We start from the raw sequence: 27,105 nt of genomic DNA on the forward strand, positions 1-27,105 counted from the left end.
AACTTCATATCAGCCTGCACAACCACCCCCAAGTCCCTTTCATTCTCTACCACTGTCAGTGTAGTACCACAGAGTTGATACGTTGCTCTGGGGTTGCTGTTTCCCATGTGTAGTACTTTACATTTGTCGATGTTAAACTTCATTTGCCACCTCTCAGCCCATCTGCTCAACCTTTCCAGATCCTGTTGCAGCAGCATAGTGTCAGTAGTGTCCTTGACAACCCTGCCAACCTTTGTATCATCTGCAAACTTGGACATTAAGCTTGATATACCATCATCAATATCATTTATAAATACAGAAAACAATAATGGACCCAACACTGAGCCCTGAGGGACTCCACTAATAACATTAGTCCACGATGAGCAGTGTCCATTGATTACCACTCTCTGTCTTCTCCCCCTCAACCACCCCTTTGTCCATAGCAGCAATTTGCCTCCAATGTCACACTGCTCCAATTTGTGTAGCAGTCTTCCATGTGCAACAGTATCAAAAGCCTTTCTAAGATCCAAGTATATAATATCAAAGTTATTCCCTGCATCAGGTTCTTTTGTGACTGCATCATAGTATCCAATCAAGTTGGTCAGGCAAGACTTTCCCTTAACAAAACCATGCTGTGTCTGAGCTATAACTGAACTCTTCTCTAAATGATCCTGCAGTGCTTCTTTAACCAGTGCCTCCATTAATTTTCCTGGAACAGAAGTTAAGCTCACAGGTCTATAATTACTTGTGTCAGCCTTTGATACTCCTTTGTGAATTGGGGTCACATTTGCACATTTCCAGTCTATGGGTACCTCCCCTGAGTCCAAGGAAGCTCTCATAATTATGGCTAGGGGTTTGCTTACTTCCTTTGCTGCCTCCTTTAATATAACTGGATAGATCCCATCCACCCCGGGTGCCTTTCTTGTGTTTATATTCAACAGTTTCTCCTCCACTTTACTCCCAGTTATTTCAAGATTCTTTAGCTTACTGCTAGAGTTGAATACACCTCAGGCATTCCCCTTGCTGAATAACTCCTCATGTGTGAATGTCGATGCAAAATATTCATTTAGTTTGTTAGCTACCTGAGCAGGATCATCAACAGTTGACCCATCAATATCAAGTGGACCAATCTGATTCATCCCCTTCCTTCTAGAGTTTACATAAGTAAAGAACTCTTTGCTGTTTTTCTTTGCATCCCTTGCCAAAGATTTCTCGTAATCTGCCTTCGCCTGCCTAACCTCCTTTGTAACTTGGTTGCATATCAACTTGTATCTATCATAGGCCCTGCTAGTGTGTGAGTAACCAGCCCCCAAATTCCAGTCAATATCTGGGAAATGAAAATCTCCCATTATAAGACTCTCTGATTTACTGGCCCACTCTATTTCCCTGTACAGTTCCTTATTATAATCATCAGAGTCATTAGGCCTATAGCACACTCCTACTCTCAATTTTGATCTCCCAATGCTTATGTCACACCAAACTGACTCAACACTGCACTGTCCAGCGATGTCGACTGGCTTCACTTCCTTGGTTTTTATGTGTTTCTTAACTAAAAGCATAACCCCTTCCCCCTTCCTATCCTGTCTATCCTTTCTGTAGACGTTGTACTCCCCAAATTGCAGTTCTGCATCCCTTATATCTGTGTGACACCACGTCTCTGATATCCCAACAATATCTGCCTTTGATGTTTTGAGCAATACCTCAAATTCATCAAATTTATTTACTAAACTCCTAGCATTGGTGTACACGCAAGTATACCTGCACCTGTTTCTATTCTTAGCTACCCTAACACAATCCATGTGTTTACTTGTACTGCAATGGCTCCCAGCAGTCTCTGAAATACCATGCATCTTGTTTTTCAGGCTTCTGCTCATTCTAATAGAAGCAGTGCAAAAATCTCTTTCACCTCTGCCAGTGGCTACTGTCAATCTATTGGTCTTTGTCTCCCCCCAAGCTAGCAGTTTTCCGACCTACCTAACACTGCCTCGATAGCATCAGCAAATATTCTTGCACCCTTTCTATTTAAGTGTATCCCATCCCTGTAGAAGCAATCTCTCCTCTTAACAAGTACAGTCCAGGCTGAAAAAAATTCTACCCCTTGAGCCTTGCACAATCTTTCCAGGGCCGAATTGATCTCATCATATACTCCCTCCTATCGTGTCTGGGCAGAATTGCAGACACTTTCAAATTCAACCCTAATTCTCGGCTTTTGTTCAACAGTGACCTGTACTTGTTAAGTAATTCTGCCGGTCTCCTACTCTTAATATTATTAGTGCATGTGATAGAAGAAGTTGTTAATCTTGCCAGGCAATTAGATTTGGAACTCAATGGTGGTGATGATGTCAACAACCTGTTGGATTCACATAGTCAGGAGCTGACAATGAATGAGCTCATAGAGATGCTTGAGCAAAATATCACTGAAGTATCCGACACTTCAGACCCAGTTCCACCAGAAAAGCACATGACAATTACAAGTTTGACAGAAGGTCTCAGCTCAATTGAAAAGAGCTTAAAAATTTTAGAACAGACAGACTCCAACGAAGAATGTGTTATAGCTACAAAGCAAGGAATAAAAAAAATTAACTTGAGACGAAGAAATTCTGTGTGAAAAAAAGAAGGTGCTGTGTCGTCAGACGAATTTGTTAGATTTTATAAAGCCATCGACAACAAAATAACATTTTTACATAACTGATTTATTTTTTTAATAAATATATTTTGTATTAATATGTAAAAATAACTGCAATTTTATTAAATATTTTTCTTTTAAACTAGTGTTTTTGTTAGTCCTTGGTCCCAATTCAACAAAATTTATATGTATTTATATGCAAAGTTGTATCCCGACTGACGCGAATTCAACTTAAGCGATTTTCGTCGGACCCACCTATCGCGTAACTTGAGGGTATTACTGTACTTGCGTGTACACCAATGCTAGGAGTTTGGTAAATAAATTTGATGAATTTGAGGTATTGCTCAAAGCATCAAAGGCGGATATTGTTGGGATATCAGAGACGTGCTGTCACACAGATATAAGTAATGCAGAACTGGAATTTGGGGAATACAACATCTACAGAAAGGATAGACAGGATAGGAAGGGAGGATGGGTTATGCTATTAGTTAAGAAACTCATAAAATCCAAAGAAGTGAAGCCAGTCAACATCGCTGGACAGTGCAGGGTCGAGTCAGTTTGGTGTGACATAAGCATTGGGAGTAGGAGTGTGCTATAGGGCCTAATGACTCTGATGATGGTAATAAGAAACTGTACAGGGAAATAGAGTGGGCCAGTAAATCAGAGAGTCTCATAATGGGGGATTTTAATTTCCCAAATATTGACTGGAATTTGTGGGTTGGTCACTCACACACTAGCAAGGCTTTTGTGGATTAATTGGATGATTGTTTTCTAAATCAGCATGTTCGGGAGGCAACTAGAGGGAGCAATGCTCTTGATTTGATTATCAGTAGTGATTCTTCATGCATTAAGAATCTGCAGATAGAGGAACCACTAGGTGGCAGTGACCACAGTGTGCTGAATTGGGATTTACTCAAAGGTGTAACTAACATCAGGGGTAAAGGGAAGGGTTATTGCTTTTGTAAAGGCGACTACGATGGTCTGAGACAGTATTTAAATTCTATACAGTGGGACCAACTGACGATGTTACCAACAGCAAACTCAAAATGGGAAGCATTCAAAGAACTTATCTTGGAAGCTACTAGGCTTTACATACCAACTAAGAAATATTGTTCAAGGTTCAGGCCTAAATGAATGTCAGATGAACTAATAAGACATATGGCAGAGAATAAAAATGCATGGGATACATATAAATTAACATGTGACACAGAAGCCTATGATAGATATAAGTTGATCTGTAACCAAGTTACAAAGGAGGTTAGGCAGGCGAAGGCAGATTACGAGAAATCTTTGGCAAGGGATGCAAAGAAAAACAGCAAGGAGTTCTTTACGTATGTAAACTCTAGAAGGAAGGGGATGAATCAGATTGGTCTACTTAGCATTAGCATTAGTAGAGGCATATGATGCAAGAAAGCAAGCTTATTCAGCATCAGCCAAAAAAAAAAAGAAAAAAAAAAAAAAAAAAAAAACAACCACTACTCCCATTTCACCCCTCAATTCGTTCGAAATACCTGTCCAGCTGAGCCTTGAATTTGTTTAGGCTATCAACTTCAACAACAAGCGATGGAAGTCTATTCCACAAACCAACTGCCCGTTGGCTAAAGGCGAATTTCCGCACATCTATCCGACATCCGTCCTTCCTCAATTTGAATTTATGCCCTCTCAGGTGATTATTCTGAGCAAGAGGAAGAATTCCATCGGCATTGAGCATGCTCAAGGATTCAAAGCCTTGTACACCTCTATCAGATCACCTCGGCGATGCCTAGTCTCCAGGCTCTGTAATTTGCAAAACTTAAGCCTTTCTTCGTAAGAGCAACCCTTTGTTCCATTCACTAATCTTGTTGCCCTTCTCTGTACTCGTTCCAGCAGCTCTACATCCTTCTTGAAATGAGGCCTCCAGACCTGTATACAGTACTCAAGGTGTGGCCTGACCAATGCCTTATACAAGGGAATAATCACATCCCTGTCCCTGCTAGAAAAATTCCTGTATATCATTGACAAGACACCATGAGCTACTCTTGCAGCTCGTCTGCACTGCTCAGAGAACTTCATATCTGCCTGCACAATTACCACCAGGTCCTTTTCATTCTCTACCACTGTCAGCGTAGTACCACAGAGTTGATACGTTGATCTGGGGTTACTGTTTCCCATATGTAGTACTTTACATTTGTCAATGTTAAACTTCATTTGCCACCTCTCAGCCCATCTGCTCAACCTTTCCAGATCCTGTTGGAGCAGCATAGTATCAGTAGTGTCCTTAACAACCCTGCCAACCTTTGTATCGTCTGCAAACTTGGACATTAAGCCTGATACACCATCATCAATATCATTTATAAATACAGAAAACAACAATGGACCCAATACTGAACCCTGAGGAACTCCACTAATAACATTAGTCCACGTTGAGCAGTGTCCATTGATTACCACTCTCTGTCTTCTGCCACTCAACCATCCCTTTATCCATAGCAGCAATTTGCCTCGAATGCCACACTTCTCCAATTTGTGCAGCAGTCTTCCATGCGCAACAGTATCAAAAGCCTTTCTAAGATCCAAATATATAATATCAAAGTTATTCCCTGCATCCAGTTCTTTTGTGACTACATCATAGTATCCAATCAAATTGGTCAGACAAGACCTGCCCTTAACAAACCCATGCTGTGTCTGAGCTATAACTGAATTCTTGTCCAGATGATCCTGCAGTGCTTCTTTAACCAGTGCCTCCATTAATTTTCCTGGAACCGAAGTTAAACTAACAGGTCTATAATTACTTGTGTCAGCCTTTGATCCTCCTTTGTGAATTGGGGTTACATTTGCACATCTCCAGTCCATGGGTACCTCCCCTGAGTCCAAAGAAGCTCTTATAATTATGGCTAGGGGTTTGCTTACTTCCTTTGCTGCCTCCTTTAATATAACTGGATAGATCCCATCCACCCCGGGTGCCTTTTTTATGTTTATCCTCAACAATTTCTCCTCCACTTTCCTCTCAGTTATTAGAAAATCATCTAACTCACTGCCAATGTTTACTTCACCTACAACATTCCCCTTCCTGAATAACTCCTCATGTGTCAATGTAGATGCAAAATACTCGTTTAGATTGTTAGCCACCTGAGCTGGATCCTCAACTGTTGAACCATCAACATCCAGTGGACCAATCTGATTCATCCCTTTCCTTCTTGAGTTTAAATAGGTAAAGAACTCTTTTCTGTTTTTCTTTGCATCCTTTGCCAAGGATTTCTCATAATCTGCCTTTGCCTGCCTAATCTCCTTTGTGACTTGGTTACAGACCAACTTATATCTATCATAGGCTTCCACGTCACCCATTAATTTGTATGTATCCCATGCATTTTTCTTCTCTGCCATATGTCTCATTAGTTCATCTGACAACCATTTAGGCCTGAACCTTGAACAATATTTCTTGGTTGGTATGTAAAGCCTGGTAGCTTCCAAGATTAGTTCCTTGAATGCTTCCCATTTTGAATTTGCTGTTGGTAACATCATCAGTTGGTCCCACTGTATAGAATTTAAATACTGTCTCAGACCAGCATAGTCTCCTTTACGAAAGCAAAAACCCTTCCCTTTACCTCTGATGGTAGTTACCTCCTTGAGTAAATCCCACTTCAGCACACTGTGATCACTGCCACCCAGTGGTTCATTTATCTGCAGATTCCTAATGCATGAAGAATCACTACTGATAATCAGATCAAGAGTATTACTCCCTCTAGTTGCCTCCCGAACATGCTGGTGTAGAAAACAATCATCCAATAAATCCACAAAAGCCTTGCTAGTGTGTGAGTGACCAACCCACAAATTCCAGTCAATATCTGGGAAATTAAAATCCCCCATTATAAGACTCTCTGATTTACTGGCCCTCTCTATTTCCCTGTACAGTATCTTATTATACTCATCAGAGTCATTAGGCCTATAGCACACTCCTACTCTCAATTTTGATTTACCTATGCTTATGTCACACCAAACTGACTCAACACTGCACTGTCCAGCGATGTCAACTGGCTTCACTTCCTTGGATTTTATGTGTTTTTTAACTAATAGCATAACCCCTCCTCCCTTCCTATCCTGTCTATCCTTTCTGTAGACGTTGTACTCCCCAAATTCCAGTTCTGCATTCCTTATATCTGTGTGACACCACGTCTCTGATATCCCAACAATATCTGCCTTTGATGTTTTGAGTAATACCTCAAATTCATCAAATTTATTTACTAAACTCCTAGCATTAGTGTACACGCAAGTATACATGCACCTGTTTCTATTCTTAGCTACCCTAACACAACCCATGTGTTTACTTGTACCGCAATGACTTCCAGCAGTCTCTGAAATATCCTGCATCTTGTTTTTCAGGCTTCTGCTCATTCCAATAGAAGCAGTGCAAGAATCTCTTTCACCTCTGCCCGTGGCTACTGTTAATCCATTAGTCTTTGTCTCCCCCCAAGCTAGCAGTTTTCCGACCCACCTAACACTGCCTCGATAGCATCAGCAAATATTCTTGCACCCTTTCTATTTAAGTGTATCCCATCCCTGTAGAAGCAATCTCTCCTGTTAACAAGTACAGTCCAGGCTGAAAAAAATTCTACCCCTTCAGCCTTGCACAATCTTTCCAGGGCCGAATTGATCGACAAGGCTCTCATCATATACTCCCTCCTATCGTGTCTGGGCAGAATTGCAGACACTTTCAAATTCAACCCTACATCACGGCTTTTTTTCAACAGTGACCTGTACTTGTTAAGTAATTCCGCTGGTCTCCTACTCTTAATATCATTAGTGCCAACGTGTACAACTATATCACCTTTTGTGCCCTTAAAAGATGATATCTGCTCTACAACGTCATCAACCTTTGCCCCTGGCAGACATACCCTGGTCCTGTTCCACCTATCCTTTTTACAAAGCATGTTCCCCGTTTCCCTGACAATTGAGTCACCAACAACTACTAGTTCCTGTTGGACCAGCGCATTCTGCCTTGGGGGCTGCCTCTGTGTTGCAAGATGACCAAGTCCAAGCTCTGGTGTTGATGTGGGCAGCTGAGAGCTTGATGGGCCCCTCAATTTATTTCCTTCGAGGGCATCCACCCTGTCCTTCAAGGTCTCATATAGGCCCATAACAACGCCGAGTTGTCGCCTAATTTCCTTGCACTCCTTGCATCGTGCACACACAAAGACATCCCCCATGGCAGTATCATGTCCCGTACCCGATTGCTCCGCAAACATCAAGCAAACAGTGCATCTTAAAAGGCCGTGATTCAGGGGGCAACCGCCCCCCTCAGTTCTCCCCTGAGTCACAGCACTCCCATTAGCTTGAGCCTTTTGCTTTGCTGCTCTGGTCAGAGTCATGATTTCGATTTAAATGTCAATAAAATTACAATTTCAGAACAAAATTAAAACCTTAAACTTGTATCTTAACACAGTTATAACGCTATATTTATTTTTCGGTATCGAGTGTTATCTACGAGTTCCCTTTATATAACTTCCGTATCAAGTATGTATTAATTATTTGCTACGTTTGTACTCTAAGTCGTTATATATATATAGTTAAAAGTACAATTTAATTGACAATGAAGTTTAACAAGATTAATAGATGTACTGATTAATTGACAATATTATATTATGCACTATACTATACAAAGCTAATGCTATCGAATTCCGGATATGCTGTATCGCGCTTCAGTAATGAGTGTTATCTACGAAATCCCTTTATATAACTTCTGTATCAAGTTATGTATTAATTATTTATTTTTACTAATTATTTATGTTCCGTAACCTAAGTGGTTATATGTATAGTTAAAATTACAATTTAATTGCCAATGAAGTTCGACAAGATTAATAGATTTTACTGATTAATTTTCACGTAGCAATGGCGGCCGTTTATGAACGGTAAACACGTGGATTTGATACCCTTTCCGATACTAAGTAATACCTACAAAATCTCTATCTAAGTTATTTTAACTTTAAGTACCGTAAATAGGAATATAAAGCTACTCTAGAAATAAGTTAATATGTCAATTTAAACTAATAAGGCAGAAAATAAATCAGAAAAAACTTCTCTATTCCAAGAGCGGCAGAAAGGCACGTCCGCACAGGAAATCCTCGACCTCAGGACCATTGGTATCGATGGTTCAACTGTTCATGATCCTGCTCAGGTAGCTAACAAACTAAATCAATATTTTGCAACTACATTCACACATGAGGAGTTATTCAGGAAGGGGAATGCCATAGATGAAGTAAACACTGGAAGTGAGCTAGATAATCTTGTAATAATTGAGAGTAAAGTGGAGGAGAAATTGTTGAAGATAAATACAAGAAAGGCACCTGGGGTGGATGGGATCTATCCAGTTATATTAAAGGAGGCAGCAAAGGAAGTAAGCAATCCGTTAGCCATAATTATGAGATCTTCCTTGGACTCGGGGAGGTACCCACAAACTGCAGATATGCAAATGTAACACCAATTCACAAAGGAGGATCAAAGGCTGACACAAGTAATTATAGACCTGTGAGTTTAACTTCTGTTCCACGAAAATTAATGGAAGCACTGCAGGATCATCTAGACAAGACTTCAATTATAGCTCAGACACAGCATGGGTTTGTTAAGGGGAAGACTTGCCTGACCAATTTGATTGGATACTATGATGCAATCACAAAAGATCTGGATGCAGGGAATAACTTTGATGTTATATATTTGGATGTTAGAAAGGCTTTTGATACTGTTGCCCATGGAAGACTGCTGCACAAATTGGAGCAGTGTGGCATTGGAGGCAAATTCCTGCTATACATAAAGGGGTGATTGAGGGGGAGAAGACAGAGAGTGGTAATCAATGGACACTGCTCATCGTGGACTAATGTTATAAGTGGAGTCCCTCAGGGTTCAGTGTTGGGTCCATTATTGTTTTCTGTATTTATAAATAATATTGATGATGGTATATCAAGCTTAATGTCCAAGTTTGCAGACGATACAAAAGTTGGCAGGGTTGTTTGGATGCTACTGATGCTATGCTGCTGCAACAGGATCTGGAAAGGTTGAGCAGATGGGCTGAGAGGTGGCAAATGAAGTTTAACATTGACAAATGTAAAGTACTACATATGGGAAACAGCAACCCCAGAGCAATGTATCAACTCTGTGGTACTACACTGACAGTGGTAGAGAATGAAAAGGATCTGGGGGTAATTGTGCAGGCAGATATGAAGTTCTCTGAGCAGTGCAGACGGGCTGCAAGAGTAGCTCATGGTGTTTTATCAATGATATACAGGAATTTTTCTAGCAGGGATAAGGAGGTGATTATTCCCTTGTATAAGGCAATGGTCAGACCACACCTCTAGTACTGTATACAGGTATGGAGGCCTCATTTCAAGGAGGATGTAGAGCTGCTGGAACGAGTACAGAGAAGGCAACAAGATTAGTGAATGGAACAAAGGGTTGCTCTTACGAAGAAAGGCTTAAGTTTTGCAAATTGCAGTGTCTGGAGACTAGGCACCGGCGAGGTGATCTGATAGAGGTGTATAAAGCCTTGAATGGTTTGAGCATGCTCAATGCCGATGGGATTCTTCCTCTTGCTCAAAATAATCACCTGAGAGGGCATAAGTTCAAATTGAGGAAAGACAGATGTAGGATATATGTGCGGAAGTTTGCCTTTGGCCAGCGGGTAGTTGGTTAGTGGAACAGACTTCCATACCTTGTTGTGGAAGTTTATAGTCTAAATAAATTTAAGGCTCAGCTGGACAGGTATTTCGAACGAACGGAGGGGTGAAATGGAAGTGTTTCTTTTTGTTTTGTTTTTTTTGGCTGATGCTGCATAAGTTTGCTTTCTTGCATCATATGCCTCTACTAATGCTAACTCAGATTTCATCATAAACAGTACTATTGACAGCTGCACTATTGCCTGGAAACTCTACAAATTCGATGGAGCAGGATTTCTCAAAGCTGGCTACAACTTTCTCCGTTTCCGCAATGTTTAATTTCTCACAGTCTCACAGATAGTGTTTGGTTTGTATTTGTTTGGATTTTATTGGTGCTTTAGCACCTAAGGCTATAATGCGCCCAGATAGTGTAGATAGCATCTTTGAGGTTATATTTCTTCTGAAAATCCAGAATTGTCTCGTCAAAATTATTCATTTTCCGCATGAAGCAAAACATAAAACATTTTTATGTTTTGCTTCACCCCCTGATCCATTGGTTGGATCAGTCTTGTGACGTTAGCTGGAAGATAACACACGAAAATGTTGCCATTAACTAGCTCTTGAGCAGGAGGATGTGTGCAACAGTTATCCAAGGGCAACAGAACTTTACTCTTCTCTGGTAATCCTTTCTTTTTGTAAATTTTCTTTAACACTAGGGACAAATGAATAATGAAACCACTTGGTAAAGATTCCTGCATCCATCCATCCAACTATTACTCTGTGCATGATAATGTACAGGAAGGTTACTTAAGCCTTTAAAGCACCTTGGTTTAGCAAATTTGCCGACCGCACACACATAGCTTTACCTTATGATTTCCTGATGCATTTGCACAAACGAGCACAGTTACACGCTCTTTATTTTGCTTAAACCCATGAGCTACCTTCTCATTACCACTAGACAAAGTAGAATTAGACAGACACTTCCAGATTAGTCCTGTATCATCTGCATTATAAATCTGTTCTGGGGTCAAGTCATTTTTTTCCACTATTTCATTAAACACCTCACGAAATGAAGCTGCAGCCTGAAAATCAGCCGATTTCTGCTCCCGTGACAAATCCAGCTTACAGATGACATGACGAACTTTGAATCGAGTTAGTCAGTCACTTCAAAATGAACACTTACCTTCAATTTTCATTTTCTCGTGAAATTCTTTCGCTTTTACTTGCAACATGGGTCCAGAAATGCAAACCCCCCGTCAAATCGTTTTTAGCGAAAAAACTCATACAGGGCCTGGTCAAGCACTTCCATTCTCGGTGTATGCAGATGACGCTTCTCTACACTCTTGTCACTCTCCGACTTGGCATAAAACTCCTTTATTTTCTGAGACTGAGCCTTAATGTCATAGATCGTTGACGAGCCAACATTAAATTCTTCCATGAGCACTGCACAACTTTCACCTTTCTCAAGCCTCTTGCATATTTCCATCTTCTGCTTGAGGATAAGCACTACATGTTTACGCTTACTTGCTATCTGTTTCGGCATACTAGGGGTTAAAAGAGAACACAGAATTTGAATAACAATAAATCAACTGGTATATTTACACAGTGAATTGTCAGGAGTGAGAGACAAACACTTGATGAGGGACGCACGTGCGTGTACTCACAACACAAAGCGGCGCACCAAGTTTGATTCATTTTATCTAGGAATTAATATGTTATCATTTTAATTTTTCGACTACCTACTATTCCCAAAATTTTTTGCCAGTTGCTTGAATTCCAGTTAACGGAGAGTCCACTGTACTATCATTTTTCCACACTATGGTCTATTAGTGTAATATGAGGGCAGAAGTGTCTATTTGTATCCTATTTAACTACTTAATTTCACCTCCAGTTTGCTAAACTGCTATACTGTTGCTTATAACTGCTATACTGTTGCTTATAAACACTACAATATAAATAGGTTTTATATACAATTATACACATTTCTGCCATTAGCCTTTGTCTTCTCTCAACAAGATTTTTGTTTTAGTTTCATTGTTCATTTATGTTTGTAACTATTTTCAGATCCCGTGTTGTGTCAGCCTTAAATTACATGTCGGCAGTCTATATATTGTACTCTCCCTTATAGCTTTGATTTTTCATCATTTCTAATTTTTATTTTATTTTATTTTTTTTCCTTCCCAATACTATATTTTGATGTAATTCTAATTTGCCATGTTATATTATGTTCCCATGTAATGTGCCATTTTATGTTAGAAACAGAAGAAACTATATTGTCATCTTGTCAGACAATTCTGGTGGTTGTCACTTGAAAAAAAAACACCAGAATTGTGCGATATAAGACAATATAATCACATATATATCGTGTATAATAATATTGAGTTATTTCTTTACCTACGTATTATGTTTTTTTTTCCTACCCTTCTTTTCTCTTTTCTTCTTTCCCCTTTTTTTACTTCTATCTCTATTACTTTTATTTACTTAATTAGATATATATATATATATATATATATATATCATTGTAAAATGAGCTTATTATATAAACTAATTCTAATGTAGCCCGATCAATATCAAATCAAATAAAGCCCACTGTTGTATACTAACCTTAATTGGCTGTTGACCTGAGTAGACACTGTGTTTAGCTATGCACAGCTTTAGAATAAACAAAGCACCTAATAATGAGTAGGTAATATACAATTGCTAAAGCAATGGCATTAGCATTTTATCAGTTATATAGTCAATATTATCAATAACGTAATTAAAAATGATCAAAACAGTTTCTGGAATTAATTCTAGGTTAGACAGTAATTATTACACAAACAATTTTTTTTTTTTTTGTTTTTTTGGCACTATCAGTTCAAATACCTAGCAGCCACCACTAAGTTGAAGAACAGGTACCCAGGAAAAGCTGCACTGATATACTGTAAAAAAAGCAATGTTCTAACAAATACTTGTATCTAGCATATATCCACACCTAGCACCTTTACTGTCAAAAAACTGAATACTATTATTGTTGCTCTTATATTATTTCTCCCTGATTGGGGATTCCACTCCGTGATGGGTACTGCTACCAAGTACAAAGGGTGATTGTAATGTCTGGTGTTGCTGTTGGTCGAGGAACTCTCTGACTATCCTAGAGATGTTCAGGATTGCGACTTTCTGGAGTTCTTTGTAAGTATTCTCTGGGAGATCTATTGCTGCTGCTAGGCTGATATGTAGGGTCTTTGGCACCATACCAGTGATTGACACGATGATTGGGATGGTCGTTACTTCTTGCATATGCCAAATCTCCTTGACCTCATGTTGCAGGTTCGTGTAATTCCTAATTTTTTCTTCACGGGTTTTCTGGACAATGCTAGTGTTGGGCACCGCTATGTCAATCAGGTAGGTAGTTTTTTCCATCTTGTCCACAAGGGTTATGTCCGGTCTGTTGTGCGGGATGGTTTTATCCATTATTATGGCGCAATCCCAGTGCAGATTGTGGGTTGGGGTCTCCAGTACTGCCTGGGGTTTGTACTTGTAGTATGGTACACTTTCTTTGGTCAACTGGTATTTCCTCGTTAGCTTCTAATGTATTATCCTGCTACCTGGTCGTGTCTATGAGTGTACTCAGTCTGGGTGATCACCTTGCACCCCACGGTGATGTGTTGGATCATTTCTGAGGCCAGGTGGCATCGTCAACATGTATCATATGACATTCCGAGCTCCTTTGTGATGTATTTTCTATAGTTTCTGGTGTTAATTACCTGGTCTTGGATGACCGCATGAATCCTTCAGTCTCGGGGAAGAGCATCCCGCTTGTGGGCCATGCATTGGAAGCAGTGTTATCAATGTGATCTTGATGGAGACCATTGTAGTGTCTGCAATGGAGTGTCTTCTTTGCCCATCTTTCTAACTTTGTTTCTTGTGCCATCTGGGTGGGAGGGGGCGCCTCGCTTAAGTTGAGTGAGATATGCTATTTATCTATCTTCATTATGGCCTGGTTGAGTGGTACTGTGTTGTTCTGGAGGTAATCCTTCAGGTTAACTATAGCTGTTTTCTGTTGCTCTCTCAGGCCCCTTCCTCCCTCTTTCTGAGCTATTGTTAGTCTCTCCACTGCTGGTCGTGTTGGCAGCTCTTGGTCATCAAGAGCTGCCAACCATTGTCTTTCGCATGATATTCTCTAGCTCAGTGTAGTCCAATCTATGACCCCAAAGGAGTATGTTAGTACTGGAGCTTCATAGGTGTTTATGACTTTAACTGTGTTCCCTCCATTCAATTTTACTTTCAGCAGGTTTTTCAGCACTATCAGTTCAATTACCTAGCAGCCACCACTAAGTTGAGGAAGAGGTACTCAGGAAGAGTGGCATTGATATACTGTAAAAAAAGCAATGTTCTAACAAATACTTGTTACTGTCAATAAACTGAATATTATTATTATCATTAGCCATATGGTGCAAGGAAGCCTGAGGAAGGGAATCACCAAGGAAGAGAAGAGAAGAATGATGATACCCAGCTCAGGAACCTGGGTGTGCCAAGCTGATACGCGCCAGATGTGAGCCCATGGGGTAGATATTAATTTATACAAACAAGCACAGTGTATTTTCATTCTGTGCAGGAGGATAACATACATAAATTAGCTCAAATTTAACCAAGATAGTCAAATAATCTCATTAAAAAATTCTAGATTTTGCCACTTAGTAACAGTGTAATTCCTCTTCCTATAGTTTGAAAAACTTACCTAGGTACCCAGAATGGGCATCTTTTTCATCCAAATTAGTTTTACAAATCTCTTCTGAGCCCACACTTTCTTTCCAACTGGAATCATCATCAAAATTCAAATTCTTGACACCCTCATCTGTCTCATGTTCAGACTCTTCATTTATAGTAACAAGTACATTTTTATTTAATTCATTATCAATTTTTATTTTTTCATCTGTTTCATTTACACCACTAATGTCAATGCAAGCATCTTTTGTTATATCAAGTATTTCCAATTCACTTTCATTAGTAACTGTAGTATCATGCAAATGCAGAACTCTGTCATCAAGACATTTCTGCTTGGCTCTTAAAATCTCTAAAAAGTTCTTCGGCTGATGATCACTTGGTGAGGAAGAGGTGGTAACATTATTATCTATATGTTGTTCAGAAATAATATGATTAAACTGGTCACCTCTGCAAAGAAAGAAAGAAAGAGGATGAACAAACACATTATCAGCAAAGTACTTGTAACAGCTAAGTACTCATTCAAAAGTCAATTACAGTAAAAGCTTACTGTAACTTCAAAACTTATTCAAAACTCGGTTACAGTAAAAGCTTACTGTACATGGGTTGTGTTAGGGTAACTAAGATGCATAACTAAGAGTAAGAATAGGTGCATGTACACCAATGAAAGGAGTATAGTAAATAAATTTGATGAATTTGAGGTGCTGTGAAGACATCAAATGCAGATATTATTGGGATATCAGATGTGGTGTCAAACAGAGATAAGGAATGCAGAATTAGAATTTGGAGAGTACAATGTTTACAGAAAGGGAGGAGGGGTCATGCTGTTAGCTAAGAAACACAAACTTTAAGGAAGTGCATCCAGTTGACATGGGTGGACAGCAGCGGTGAACTATAGTGGGCTTGCGAGTTTTTTTTTTTGAACATGGTCATTTGTTTTACAAATTATATCCTGAATTCTATTATTGAATATCCATAACCAGAACTATGGTGGGGCAAGCAGGGCCCCCAAGCCCAGGTGCAGCATTTCAAGGGTGCACTCAACCAGTTATATATTTTAAAATTTGTTTTACTTGTGATTTAATTACAGTCAGACCGCCATTTAACGAACTTCTTTATAGCGAATTTTTTTTAATTCCGCCTGGTAATTTATATTTAAAATAGTTTCTGTAGAATGAAGAATATTTCCATATAATGAACAGATTACGAGAGACTAACTTTGTACGCATTGTTCCCACCTGTGGCCTTTTGGCAATTAGAAAGTGGAAATTAAGGGTTAAAGGGATTACAGTTAGTGAAGTCCATAAAACCTATGCACCGACTATCCCAAATACCGAAAAGTTGTGATAGTCAATATGCTTTCCATAGCCAGTCAAAAGGTTAAGACGTATTCCCGACATGGATAATAGCCTCTGGTCAACCTGTGTTGTGGTTCCACTCTACTCTGGCAAGCAGACATTTGTTTTTTGGAGAAATGAGTGATCCACACTTTTCAGTAAATTACTCTTATGTTTACATGGTCATAATAGCTGTTGTTGTTGTTGTTTGTTTGCTTTACAGTGCAAGGGCAACATGGCCATAATGCACCTAACTATGGTAGAGTTCAGTACTTTTTTTTTTTTTTCTCAATATGGATTGTGGTTAAAGTTTAGAGTGCACTATAGATTTCTATCTGTTTAAGGAAAGGAAATATTTTGTCCACCACAGGTGGATAAAATATAGCTATACTCAGAGTGTTCATTGCTGAAAATAAGGCAAAGAGAGTTTGTCATTCACTGTTGTAAATGGGGCAATCAATGAGTATATACTGGACCATAAGATGAGTGTTTCAGTTTGCGCACTGTGGTGTGTCAGTGACCGCAAGCAAATAAAGATGTGTCAGGTGCGAGGGGCCTATCCATAATCGGACTAATATGACTTCTTCATGTCGGTTCTCACACATATACTAGATTAGATCTCCATGGTTTTAGATCTTTTTTTATACCAAGTAGCTTATTATTGCCTTGATTCTGCCAGATGCTTTGCCATTGTTCCCAGATGTGTTGCCATTGTTCAGGGTATTATTTCTTTATAGTCAGATGCAGATGTAGTGAAGGATCGGTAGCAATTTTGGCAGCTAGGTCGGGCTGTTTGCTTCCAGAAATTCCGGTGTGACCAGTGATCTAACAAAAAAGAGAACTTATTGTTTCTTCTGGTTTAATTTAGACAGGGTATTCCAAATCTGTTTAAGTAAGTGATTATCAATTGTATTATGTTGTATAGCTTGCATAGCACTAATGGAGTCTGTATATATAACACTGTGCAATATGGTTCTTGATAATGTGTAGTTTAAGGCTATGTGGATAGCACACAGTTCTGCAGTATAGCTGCTACATTCAGTGGGGAGCTTTTTGGATGTTAGACGTGGTAGGTATCCGTGTAATTCCAGATCATATAGGTTTTGCATTATACCGTATCTCCAGGCAGTGTCAAAAGCTTTTTCAATGTCAAAGAGGACCATGAACTGTGGTAGGTGTCCGTGTAATCCCAGATCGTAGAGGTTTTGCATTATACCGTATATTAGGAAATACTGCGGTTGCACCAATATGCTTGTCAGTTTTAGATCCTGTGTAGATCGGTGTGTACTGGCCATGTTGGGTTTTCAATGTAGCATGTATTTGTAGCAAGTTCTGCTGAGACGTGGTATGTTTTCCCCAGGCTGTGAATGAAAATTCACACTGCGGTATATGATACGTCCAGGGTGGGATTGTATGGGAGGCAGTAGGCTTTATCTTATGCAGGTCAATTTACCAGTCAGCTTGGAGTGAGCAAAGACGTATTCTGGTTGGTGGGTTTATAGATGGGTAAGCTCTATAAAGGTTTTCCCATTTAGGAAAGAAAAGTCCATTCCAAGTGGGGTGTTTAGGATGCCCTTTGAGCTTTGCTGCATAATTTAATAAAAGCATTTGTCTGCATAGCTGCAAGGGTGTTTCATGTGCTTCAGCATATAAGCTATGCACTGGTGATGTACGGTATGCCCACAGAGCAAGACGAAGAGCACTGTGCTGTACGGGATCAAGCCAATGTAAAGCACTTGGTAAAGCAGAGCTATACACTGCAGAACCATAGTCCAGATGTGACTGTATTAATGCATGGTAGAGATGTAGTAGTGTGTAATGGTCGTCTCCCCATGTTGAGCATGATAGAACTCTTAAGATGTTAAGCTTTTTAGGACAGGTAATCCAGAGGGTTTTTATGTGTTCAAGGAAGGTGAGCTTTTGGTCAAATATCACACAAAGAAAGCGGACACTAGGGACCACTGTATGACTTGATTTTCTAATCGAAGTTCCGGGTCTGGATGTAGGTTAAGCTTCCTAAAGAAGTGTATCCTGACAGTCTTTTGGTGTGAGAGATGAAATTCATTGTTTTGGGACCATTTATCTATTTTGTTGATGTCACATGGCAACTGTCGTTTTATCATTCACATATTGGGTGAAGGGCATTCAATACTGAAGTACAGGGCATGGTAGAGATGTAGTAGATGTAGTAGTAGACTATTATATTAAAAAGAGTGGCACTTAGCACTGATTGTTGTGGTACCCCTTCTTCTTGGATAAATTTTGAAGATAATTGGTTGTGAACTCTGACTTGAAATGAGAGGTTGTGTAGGAAATTTCTGATGAATGTGGTAGGTGTCCGTGTAATCCCAGATCGTATAGGTTTTGCATTATACCATATCTCCAGGCAATGTCAAAAGCTTTTTCAATGTCAAAGAGGACCATGAACTGTGGTAGGTGTCTGTGTAATCCCAGATCGTACAGGTTTTGCATTATACCGTATCTCCAGGCAGTGTCAAAAGCTTTTTCAATGTCAAAGAGGACCATGACCAGGTGTCCTTTCCATATGAAGGTGTCAAGGATGTTAATATCTGACTTAATTAACCGTTGAATGCTACGGCTTATTTGGGTAAACAGGTCTCTCTGACACCAATCTGAGTTAGGCATGTTATATTACTCAAAACCCAAATTATAATATATATTCATCACCAAAATTGATAAAAAAAGCTTATTGTAAAAAAAAGCTTCTCATATCATCTCACAGATGGCATGTGTAATAGAAAATTTCTCGCAGCAGCCAACTACGAGTTAACTCAGTTACCGCAGACGTATTGTTACCTACAGAATTCATTGTATATGAGCCAGCACCATGTGTAAATCTGTAATAGTGACACAGACTGTGCCATGTACGTTGTATTTAGTAATATTCGTATTTAAGCAAACGTGTTTTTTTTTTTTTACAAAAAAAAAAAAACCTAAAACGTGGATAATAAGAGACCACTGACTCATTTAGTATAGAGCTTGAGCTCTATACTAAATGAGTGACTTGGAATTTGAAGAGATTTTTGACGACCCATATGGTTCTGGTTCCGACAGTGACAATTATAAACCTTCTAATGATTCAAGCGGGGATAAAGCCAGCTCCCAGCCTGAAGATAATCCTCATTCTCCGCAGGCAAGTACGTCAAATAACGACAATAATTTTTGGAATGAAATAGCACAGGATTCTCCACAATTTATTTTTGAAGAGAACACTGGTTTGAAAATGGACACAACAGAGCTTAGTGTACAAAAATTGGTAGATCTATATTTTTCGGAAGAATTTCTGACATTATTAGTCGAACAAACTAATTTATACGCTTTGCAAGATATTGAAAAATGTGAACAATTGCGAAAATCTGCCAGGTCGTCAAGATTGAAGGACACTAACATCTCAGAAATTAAAGTGTTTCTTGAACTTTTGTTACAAATGGGTCCTTGTTCTTTTCCTTCAATAGAGCATTACTGGAGTAAAAGTGCATTCTACAATGTTTTGGCGATAATTTATGAGCTGAAATAGATTCCAGTTGATACGATATTTTAAGTTAGCAGACAATTCATTACAATCTGCTGAAGGCTATACAAGGTAAGACTGATTATGAATCATTTCAATAATGTTATGCACAATAATTACATACCGAATAAAAACATCTGTATTGATGAGTTGTTGATGTTGTGGCGTGAGAGATTGAATTTCCGCCAGTACATAAAAAATAAAAAACACAAATATGGAATCAAACTTTACGAGCTGTGCGAGTCCACCAGTTCATAAAAAATAAAAAGCACAAATGTGGAATCAAACTTTACGAGCTGTGCGAGTCCAATGGCCTTGTTATGAAAATAAAAATTGACTCGGTAAATCAGAAGCTGAACAAAATATAGATCATACAGCTGAAGTTGTGCTATACCTGCTTGAGGACTTCTTAGACAAGGGATATGTATTATATATGGACAATTTTTATAGTTCTGTTGCTCTGACGAAATTGTTGTCTGCTCGAAAAACTTATGTATATGGAATATTACGCACCAACAGAAAATAAAATCCAAAAGATCTGGTAATGCGAAAATTGAAGAAAGGGGAAGTTATTATTATTAATATTATTATTAGCCATACAGTGCAAGGAAGACTGAGGCTTATGCTGCACCAGCCAAAAAAAAAAAAAATCCCGAGTTACCCTGAGAGAGAGAGAGAGAGAGAGAGAGAGAGAGAGAGCGAAAAGTAGAAAGGAATCACCAAGAAAGAGAAGAATGATGATATCCAGCTCAGTTGCATGGCAATGAAATGGCCCTGTTGTAGTATGTGAGCGGAGGGATAAAAGAGAAGTTCTCACTATTTCTAACAAACACATTGTTGAAATGTTCGAGGGAGGTACATAACCGGAATGGAAAAATAAAATCAAACAGAATTCAAGATTACAATATTGGAATGTCAGGTATAGATCGATCGGATCAGATACTCTCATATTATTCAGTGCTAAGAAAAATCATCAGATGGCCGAAAAAAATTGCATTACTTATTTTAAAAATATATTTCTAAAATATGTAATGCAATTCGATCAGATCAAATGCTCTCATATTATTCAGTGCTAAGAAAAATCATCAGATGGGTGAAAAAAATTGCATTACATATTTTAGAAATATATTTAATTAATAGTTAACAGAGCAGCAATGGCTCAATATGTTCTATGTTATAAGTAAATTAGTTTAGAAATGGAAGATTTACCTATATGATGTCTTGTAGATCACTTCAGTGCTGATACTCTCCGTAGTTGAATTATTATACAAATAGATTACATGTATTCCACTCCTCATGGACAAGATCAGCGATCCAATGCAACCCGGAATCGAAGACCTGCAGACCCCAAGCCCGACGCCAAAATATATAAAATCACCGCCCCAATCTTTGAGCAAGAGAATACAATATGTCCGTATTTTAAAAACAATTTAAATGATTTGAAACCAAATAAATACATAATGGATCCATACTCTATATACTTTAAAAACTAGTATTAAAACATAAAAAAATTAAGAATCCTATAAAACATTAAGCGACTGAAGAATTTTGTACCTCCCTGAAGTGGACAGGGCTTTTCGACTAGGATCATGATCACAGGAAAGTGAAACCATGGGTATTTCGGGGGAGGGGGGGGGACCCCAAAGGCTCACATCTGGCAAGTATGGGCTTAGCACATTGGCACACCCAGGGTTCTGAGCTGGATATCATCATACTTCTCATTCTTGGTGATTTCCTTCTACTTCTCTCTCTCAGGGTACTTGGGAATTTTTTTTTTTTTTTTGGCTGGTACAGCATAAGCCTCAGGCTTCCTTGCACCATATATCTAATAATAATAATTTTCACGTGCATGCGTCAGGATCACATGCACGTGAAGGGCAATGAATCTGAAATGGGGTATGGGTGACGTACATTGACTGAATTTTGATGTAATTTAATTTCAAGTGTCTCGAAATTAATAGTTTGGTGTAATCATGATGGATGCTGAGAATTTTTGCTTCACTGAATAGAAAGGTGTGGCCTTCACTGATTGCATGGAATGTGAGTTCCGAAGCCAAGAAACAGGATGAGAGGACAGCTGTTGAATGTTGTCTTATTCTCGTATTGAGTGTACAACAAGTGGATCCCTGGTATGAGGAGTTGCAATCCTTGCAAGATACGTTGTAGACTAAGTCATTTATTTGGAATGTGGAAGAGGATTGGATTTCGTGGTTTTTTTAGGCAGCATGTAGTTTCGTTGTGGGTTTGGCTATGATTTTAAATTGTGTGTCTTTGAAAATACTATTTAGTTGTTTATTCAATATATGGTAAAGCAATAAAATATATATATATATATATATATATATATATTTTTACATTATTATTGTTAATAACAGGAGAGGGGTATTTCATAATATGTTTTTTGCTTGTATCCTTATTTTGTTTATAATAGGTAGGGGGTAACCACTATTTTGAAATCTGTTTTTTAGCATTTGTATTTCTGTGTTTGAGGCTGATTCAGATGTTGCGTATTTGTAGGCATTAAGAAATTGATTAAGGATGATGGATCTTTTATAGGTGAAGGGGGAGTAGTAGCTGTTGCAATGAAGAAGCATTCCAGAGTTGGTGGCCTTTCTGTATATGCTGAATTGAAAATTGTTCATAACCCATGTGAGGGTGAAATTTTGAAAATGTAGACTAAGTTATTTGGTTTCGGTATTTTCGGATTCTAATGTGAAGCTCAATCTTGCATGGATATTATTTAAGTTTCGTAGGATGTTCTGTATGTTCTCCGCATCTGTGATGCAGAGTATATCGTCCAAATATCTACCATAGTAGGTGATCCGCAGAAGAAAGATAGTTAAATGTATTGTTTCGATATTGATATGGTATATTTCTGCAAGTAAGCCACTTAGATTTAATCCCATGGGTAGGCTATAAAACTGTTTGAAGACTTTACCTAGGAAGGTGATATAATTAGCTTCAGTTAAAAGTTTTATTAGGTCAAATATAGCAGTTATCGGGGGGGAGTTTTGTATGGTTAATCTGTAGAGGGTCTTTGTTTAGCATGTCTCAGACAATGTCCAGGGTGCATGCAACGTTCACATTGGTATATAAAGAGGCGATATCTAGAGAAAATAGGTTGTCTTTATCATTAAGTGTTTTATGTTTTAGGATGTTAAATAGCGAATCATATTTTTTTATTCCAAATTTTATGGTTTGTCAATATTATATATGTGGGAAGCTAACGCTGAGAATGCAGAGTGTTTGTACGAAACGATGGGATAAATGGGGAAACCTCTCTGATGTAGGTTGACCTGGCCAAAAAAGTGTGGGTATATTGTACGTCCTAGCTTTTAATTGTTTTAACTGGACCATCGTAATGTAATTGTTTTTTCGGTATATCGTTAAATCAATTCACTATGTATTTATTTGGTCTCAAATCATTTTTAAATTTAAACAATTTTTAAATTGTTTTTAAAATACAGACATATTGTATTCTCTCGCTCAAAGATTGGGGCAGTGATTTGATGTATTTTAGGGTCGGGCTTGGGGTCCACGGGTCTCCAATTCTGGGGGGCACTGGATCACTGAACTTGTCCACAAAGGAGCGGAATACACGTAATCTATTTGTATAATTATTCAACTATGGAGAGTATCAGCACTGAAGTGTTCTATAAGACATCATACAGGTAAACTTTTCATTTTTAAACTATTATTATTATTATTAACCATATGGTGCAAGGAAGCCTGAGGCTTATAAAAAAAATTTGAGTACCCTGAGAGCGAGAGAGAGAGAGAGAGAGAGAGAGAGAGAGAGAGAGAGAGAGAGAGAGAGAGAGTAGAAGGGAATCACCAAAAAAAAAAATAAATAAAAGAAGAATGATGATATCCAACTGAGCACCCTGGGTGTGCAAATCCCATACTCACAAGATATAAATAAATAAATAAATTTTCTGTTTATACTCCGGGACGACCAAATGGTCAGAGGAGTTCACAAGATAGATAGAATACAAGAAACAGCACCGTATTCAGCAGTCACGGGATTGAACCCCGGTCACTCAAGGCTCGTGTACTTATGCACGCGCGCGCCTAATCACTAGGCTATGGCGGCCTAGTGGTTAGGCGCTAGTGGTTATGGGATATACATAACGCATACATCCTTTTCCACCAAATTAAATTACAGGTTCCACCATAAAATTGCTAAAATTCAGAGAAACATTCATTGAATCCTTGAATGGAGAAAAAGTTCTAAATGTTCCAAAGAAGATTAGGTCTGAATGTGAAATTCATTATTTAGAGGCTATACCACCAGTTGAAAAAAAAAAAAAAAAAACATGCCCGACTAAGCAGTGTTGAGCATGTACAAGGAATAAAAATGCTGCGAAACATGCTATTATTGTCCAGTGTTTTATTGTTCAATAAATATCACAAATAAACAATATTATTTTTGTGAATCCTAGTAATACACTTTTCTTTATGTACTTATGAATATTTTTTTTTTTTTTTTTTTTTTTGTGAATAAATTTTCTATTTTCTGACACCGTGATTGATTTTTCATTCTTATCCCAGAAGCCCACTATCCATCAGGTGCATGCATTTGCTACAAATATACTCGTAGCAGCACCTGAAAGGCAAGTCATACCAGTCTGAGTTAACTCGCAGGCAGTATTCTGGGCCAGATCGCCAAATACGAGTTTAACTTGTATTTGGCAGTCAAGGTATTCAAAGGTCAAGAGTGGATCTACCTTCATGGAAGCCACATTGCACAACTTACGAGGTCATTTTGAGCAAGAAACCAGAAAAGCCTTGCATTTATCATTTTTTCCATGACCTTGTTCATACAGCTGGTGAGGGCAATAGGTAGATAATATTGCAGATTTGTAGGGTCTTTTCCTGGCTTTGGAAAGGCCAAAGCATAATCATGGCGGCATTTGTCAGGGAAAGTGTTTTCTTTGAATAACCTCTTGTATAGGAGTAACAGTGTCTTGAAGGCCTGTTCAATGAGATTTATTATTGTGATGTAGTGTATTCCATCGAGCCCTGCTGCACTGAGTTTAGTGGAGGCTAAAGCATTGTGCAACTCTCACAAGGGGATATTGTATGCAACACTAGATGTTGATTCGAAATTGATTGAGTGTTTTTCAGCTTGCGGTTTGTGTGTCTGAAAATGTGCATAGTATGATGACGAAGCTGAGATTTTCAAGAAGGAAATCTCAAATTTCCAAGAGTGTTTGTAATTTCCTCTGGTTTAGTAATATCAGAGCCATTTACATTGAGCATGAGACAGTTGACACATGGGTGTTTTGTGTAAATTCGCTGTATTTTTGCCCATATTGTTTGGGTGTTTGTCGTCCTTGTAATTGTGGAAGCAAAGCGCCTCCATGCTTCCATTTTGCTGATCTGCCTAATGCATTTTGCCCTTGCCCTTTTAAAGAGGGTGAGGTTTGCTGTTGTAGGGAATTTCTTGAAGATGTTTCATACTCAATTTTTCTGTTTTTTGGCTGTGCTACATTCATCGTTTCACCATACTTTTGAGTGGGGTGATATTTTCGTGGACTGTTTTGGAATCGCTATGTCCACTGCCTGCAGTATTTGGTTAGATATATATTCTACTGCCAGGTTTATGGGTGTTTCTTGGACTTGCTTTTCTTCTAGTGTTGCTAGCTGCTTATTGGAGGCTTGAAGTGGTGGAACCCATGTTTAGTCTCCAGAGCTAAGTTCCGGTCAACCCTTCCCTATCTCTTCCATCATGCAGTATGATTGATGATTTTTGAGGTTATGATGAATGTCGTGGCGAGATCCAATATTCCTTACATTTCGAGGGTACAGCACTAAAACGGTGTTTGCAGGCCGGCCGCTAGATAGTACACCGGACCAAACCTATTGGTAACTCTCTGGAGGCTTCCGGATCAGCTAGTGTATAATCTTGCTACCTCTACTCTGCCAGATAGTGACTGGAGGGAGTCCGAGTAGTGTGTATGCGGGGAGCATTGTCGAGGCCACGTTATGTCAAGGATCTAGGTATATTCTTACCACGTGTACGCCATATCCAAAAATTTCATTACTTCATACAGCATGTCCCACCCACTTTTTCTTACTATTGAATACACCATGAATTGTCAAAATAATAGAGCAAGCTTATCTGCGAAAAGATCTAAACCTCCCAAGGACTTCCTAATTCATTTCACAAATATACGTGGTTTCAATTCCAATCTCAACAATGTCCATTTCCACTTGCAGTCTTCCAAACCCCATTTACTTTTTCTGACAGAATCTCACTTATCAGTTGATTCAACTACTGCTCATCTCAGATGTCCAAATTATTTGCTGTATGATTCCTTTCGCCTCAAAGGTGGTATTTTTTTTTTATTCCAAAATTTATGGTTTGTCAATATTATATATGTGGGAAGCTAACGCTGAGAATGCAGAGTGTTTGTACGAAACGATGGGATAAATGGGGAAACCTCTCTGATGTAGGTTGACTTGGCCAAAAAAGTGTGGGTATATTGTACGTCCTAGCTTTTAATTGTTTTAACTGGACCATCGTAATGTAATTGTTTTTTCGGTATATCGTTAAATCAATTCACTATGTATTTATTTGGTCTCAAATCATTTTTAAATTTAAACAATTTTTATTGTTTTGCAATTGTGCATATGTCTGTTCTGATATTCCCTGTCAGAGACTTGGCAATTTGGAATCTCCTCTCTTTGATCTTTTCTGGCTTAAAATCTCTCTACCTCATTGTGTCAAATTCATCTGTTGTCTCTACCGTTCTCCCAACTCCACTAATTACTTGGAGCTCTTTGACTTCCTCTCTTTGCAACTTGACTTTCTCCAGTCCAACTTTCCTAACAGTGAAGTAATTTTCCTTGGTGATTTTAACGTTCACAACTCCAGCTGGCTTCCGTTTTCTAGTCACACCGACTCAGCAGGTTGAGATGCTGAGGCTTTTGCAATTACTAATGACCTAGCACAGATTGTTCATTTACCTACAAGAATACTGGACAATCCTAATCATACAGCCAATATGCTTGATCTTTTTCTCACAAACAACCCTTCTAAGTACAAGGTCGAAGTGAGAGGTCCTTTAGGCACTTCAGATCAAAACTTGGTGATTGTCTCTTCTCCAATGGAACCTTTATCACATGGCTATTCCCAACCTCGTATTGTTTGGCATTACAAGAATGCAAAATGGGATGACCTGCGAGACTTCTTTTCTTCTTTTCCTTGGTCTGATTACTGTTTCAAAACTTCTGATGTTAACGTTTGCTCAGATCGTGTCAGTGAAATTATTCTTGCAGGAATGGAATCGTTTATCCCACACC

The 27,105-nt window shown here is 38.7% G+C and overlaps 1 protein-coding gene across 1 annotated transcript in view; it reads right to left on the minus strand.

The window, feature by feature from the left end:
• The window catches only part of LOC150088267 (centrosomal P4.1-associated protein-like), a 452,284-nt gene that overhangs the window by 326,780 nt on the left and 98,399 nt on the right, over positions 1-27,105 (minus strand). Inside the window, exon 4 of the mRNA XM_090370091.1 lies at positions 14,945-15,378. Within this exon, the coding sequence (XP_090226217.1) occupies positions 14,945-15,378 (434 nt within the window). The remainder of the gene's footprint in view (positions 1-14,944; positions 15,379-27,105) is intronic.

This window comes from Mastigoproctus giganteus, chromosome 3 (genome assembly GCF_048544385.1).
Source record: "Mastigoproctus giganteus isolate SK-2022 chromosome 3, ASM4854438v1, whole genome shotgun sequence".
NCBI classification, from domain to species: domain Eukaryota; kingdom Metazoa; phylum Arthropoda; class Arachnida; order Uropygi; family Thelyphonidae; genus Mastigoproctus; species Mastigoproctus giganteus.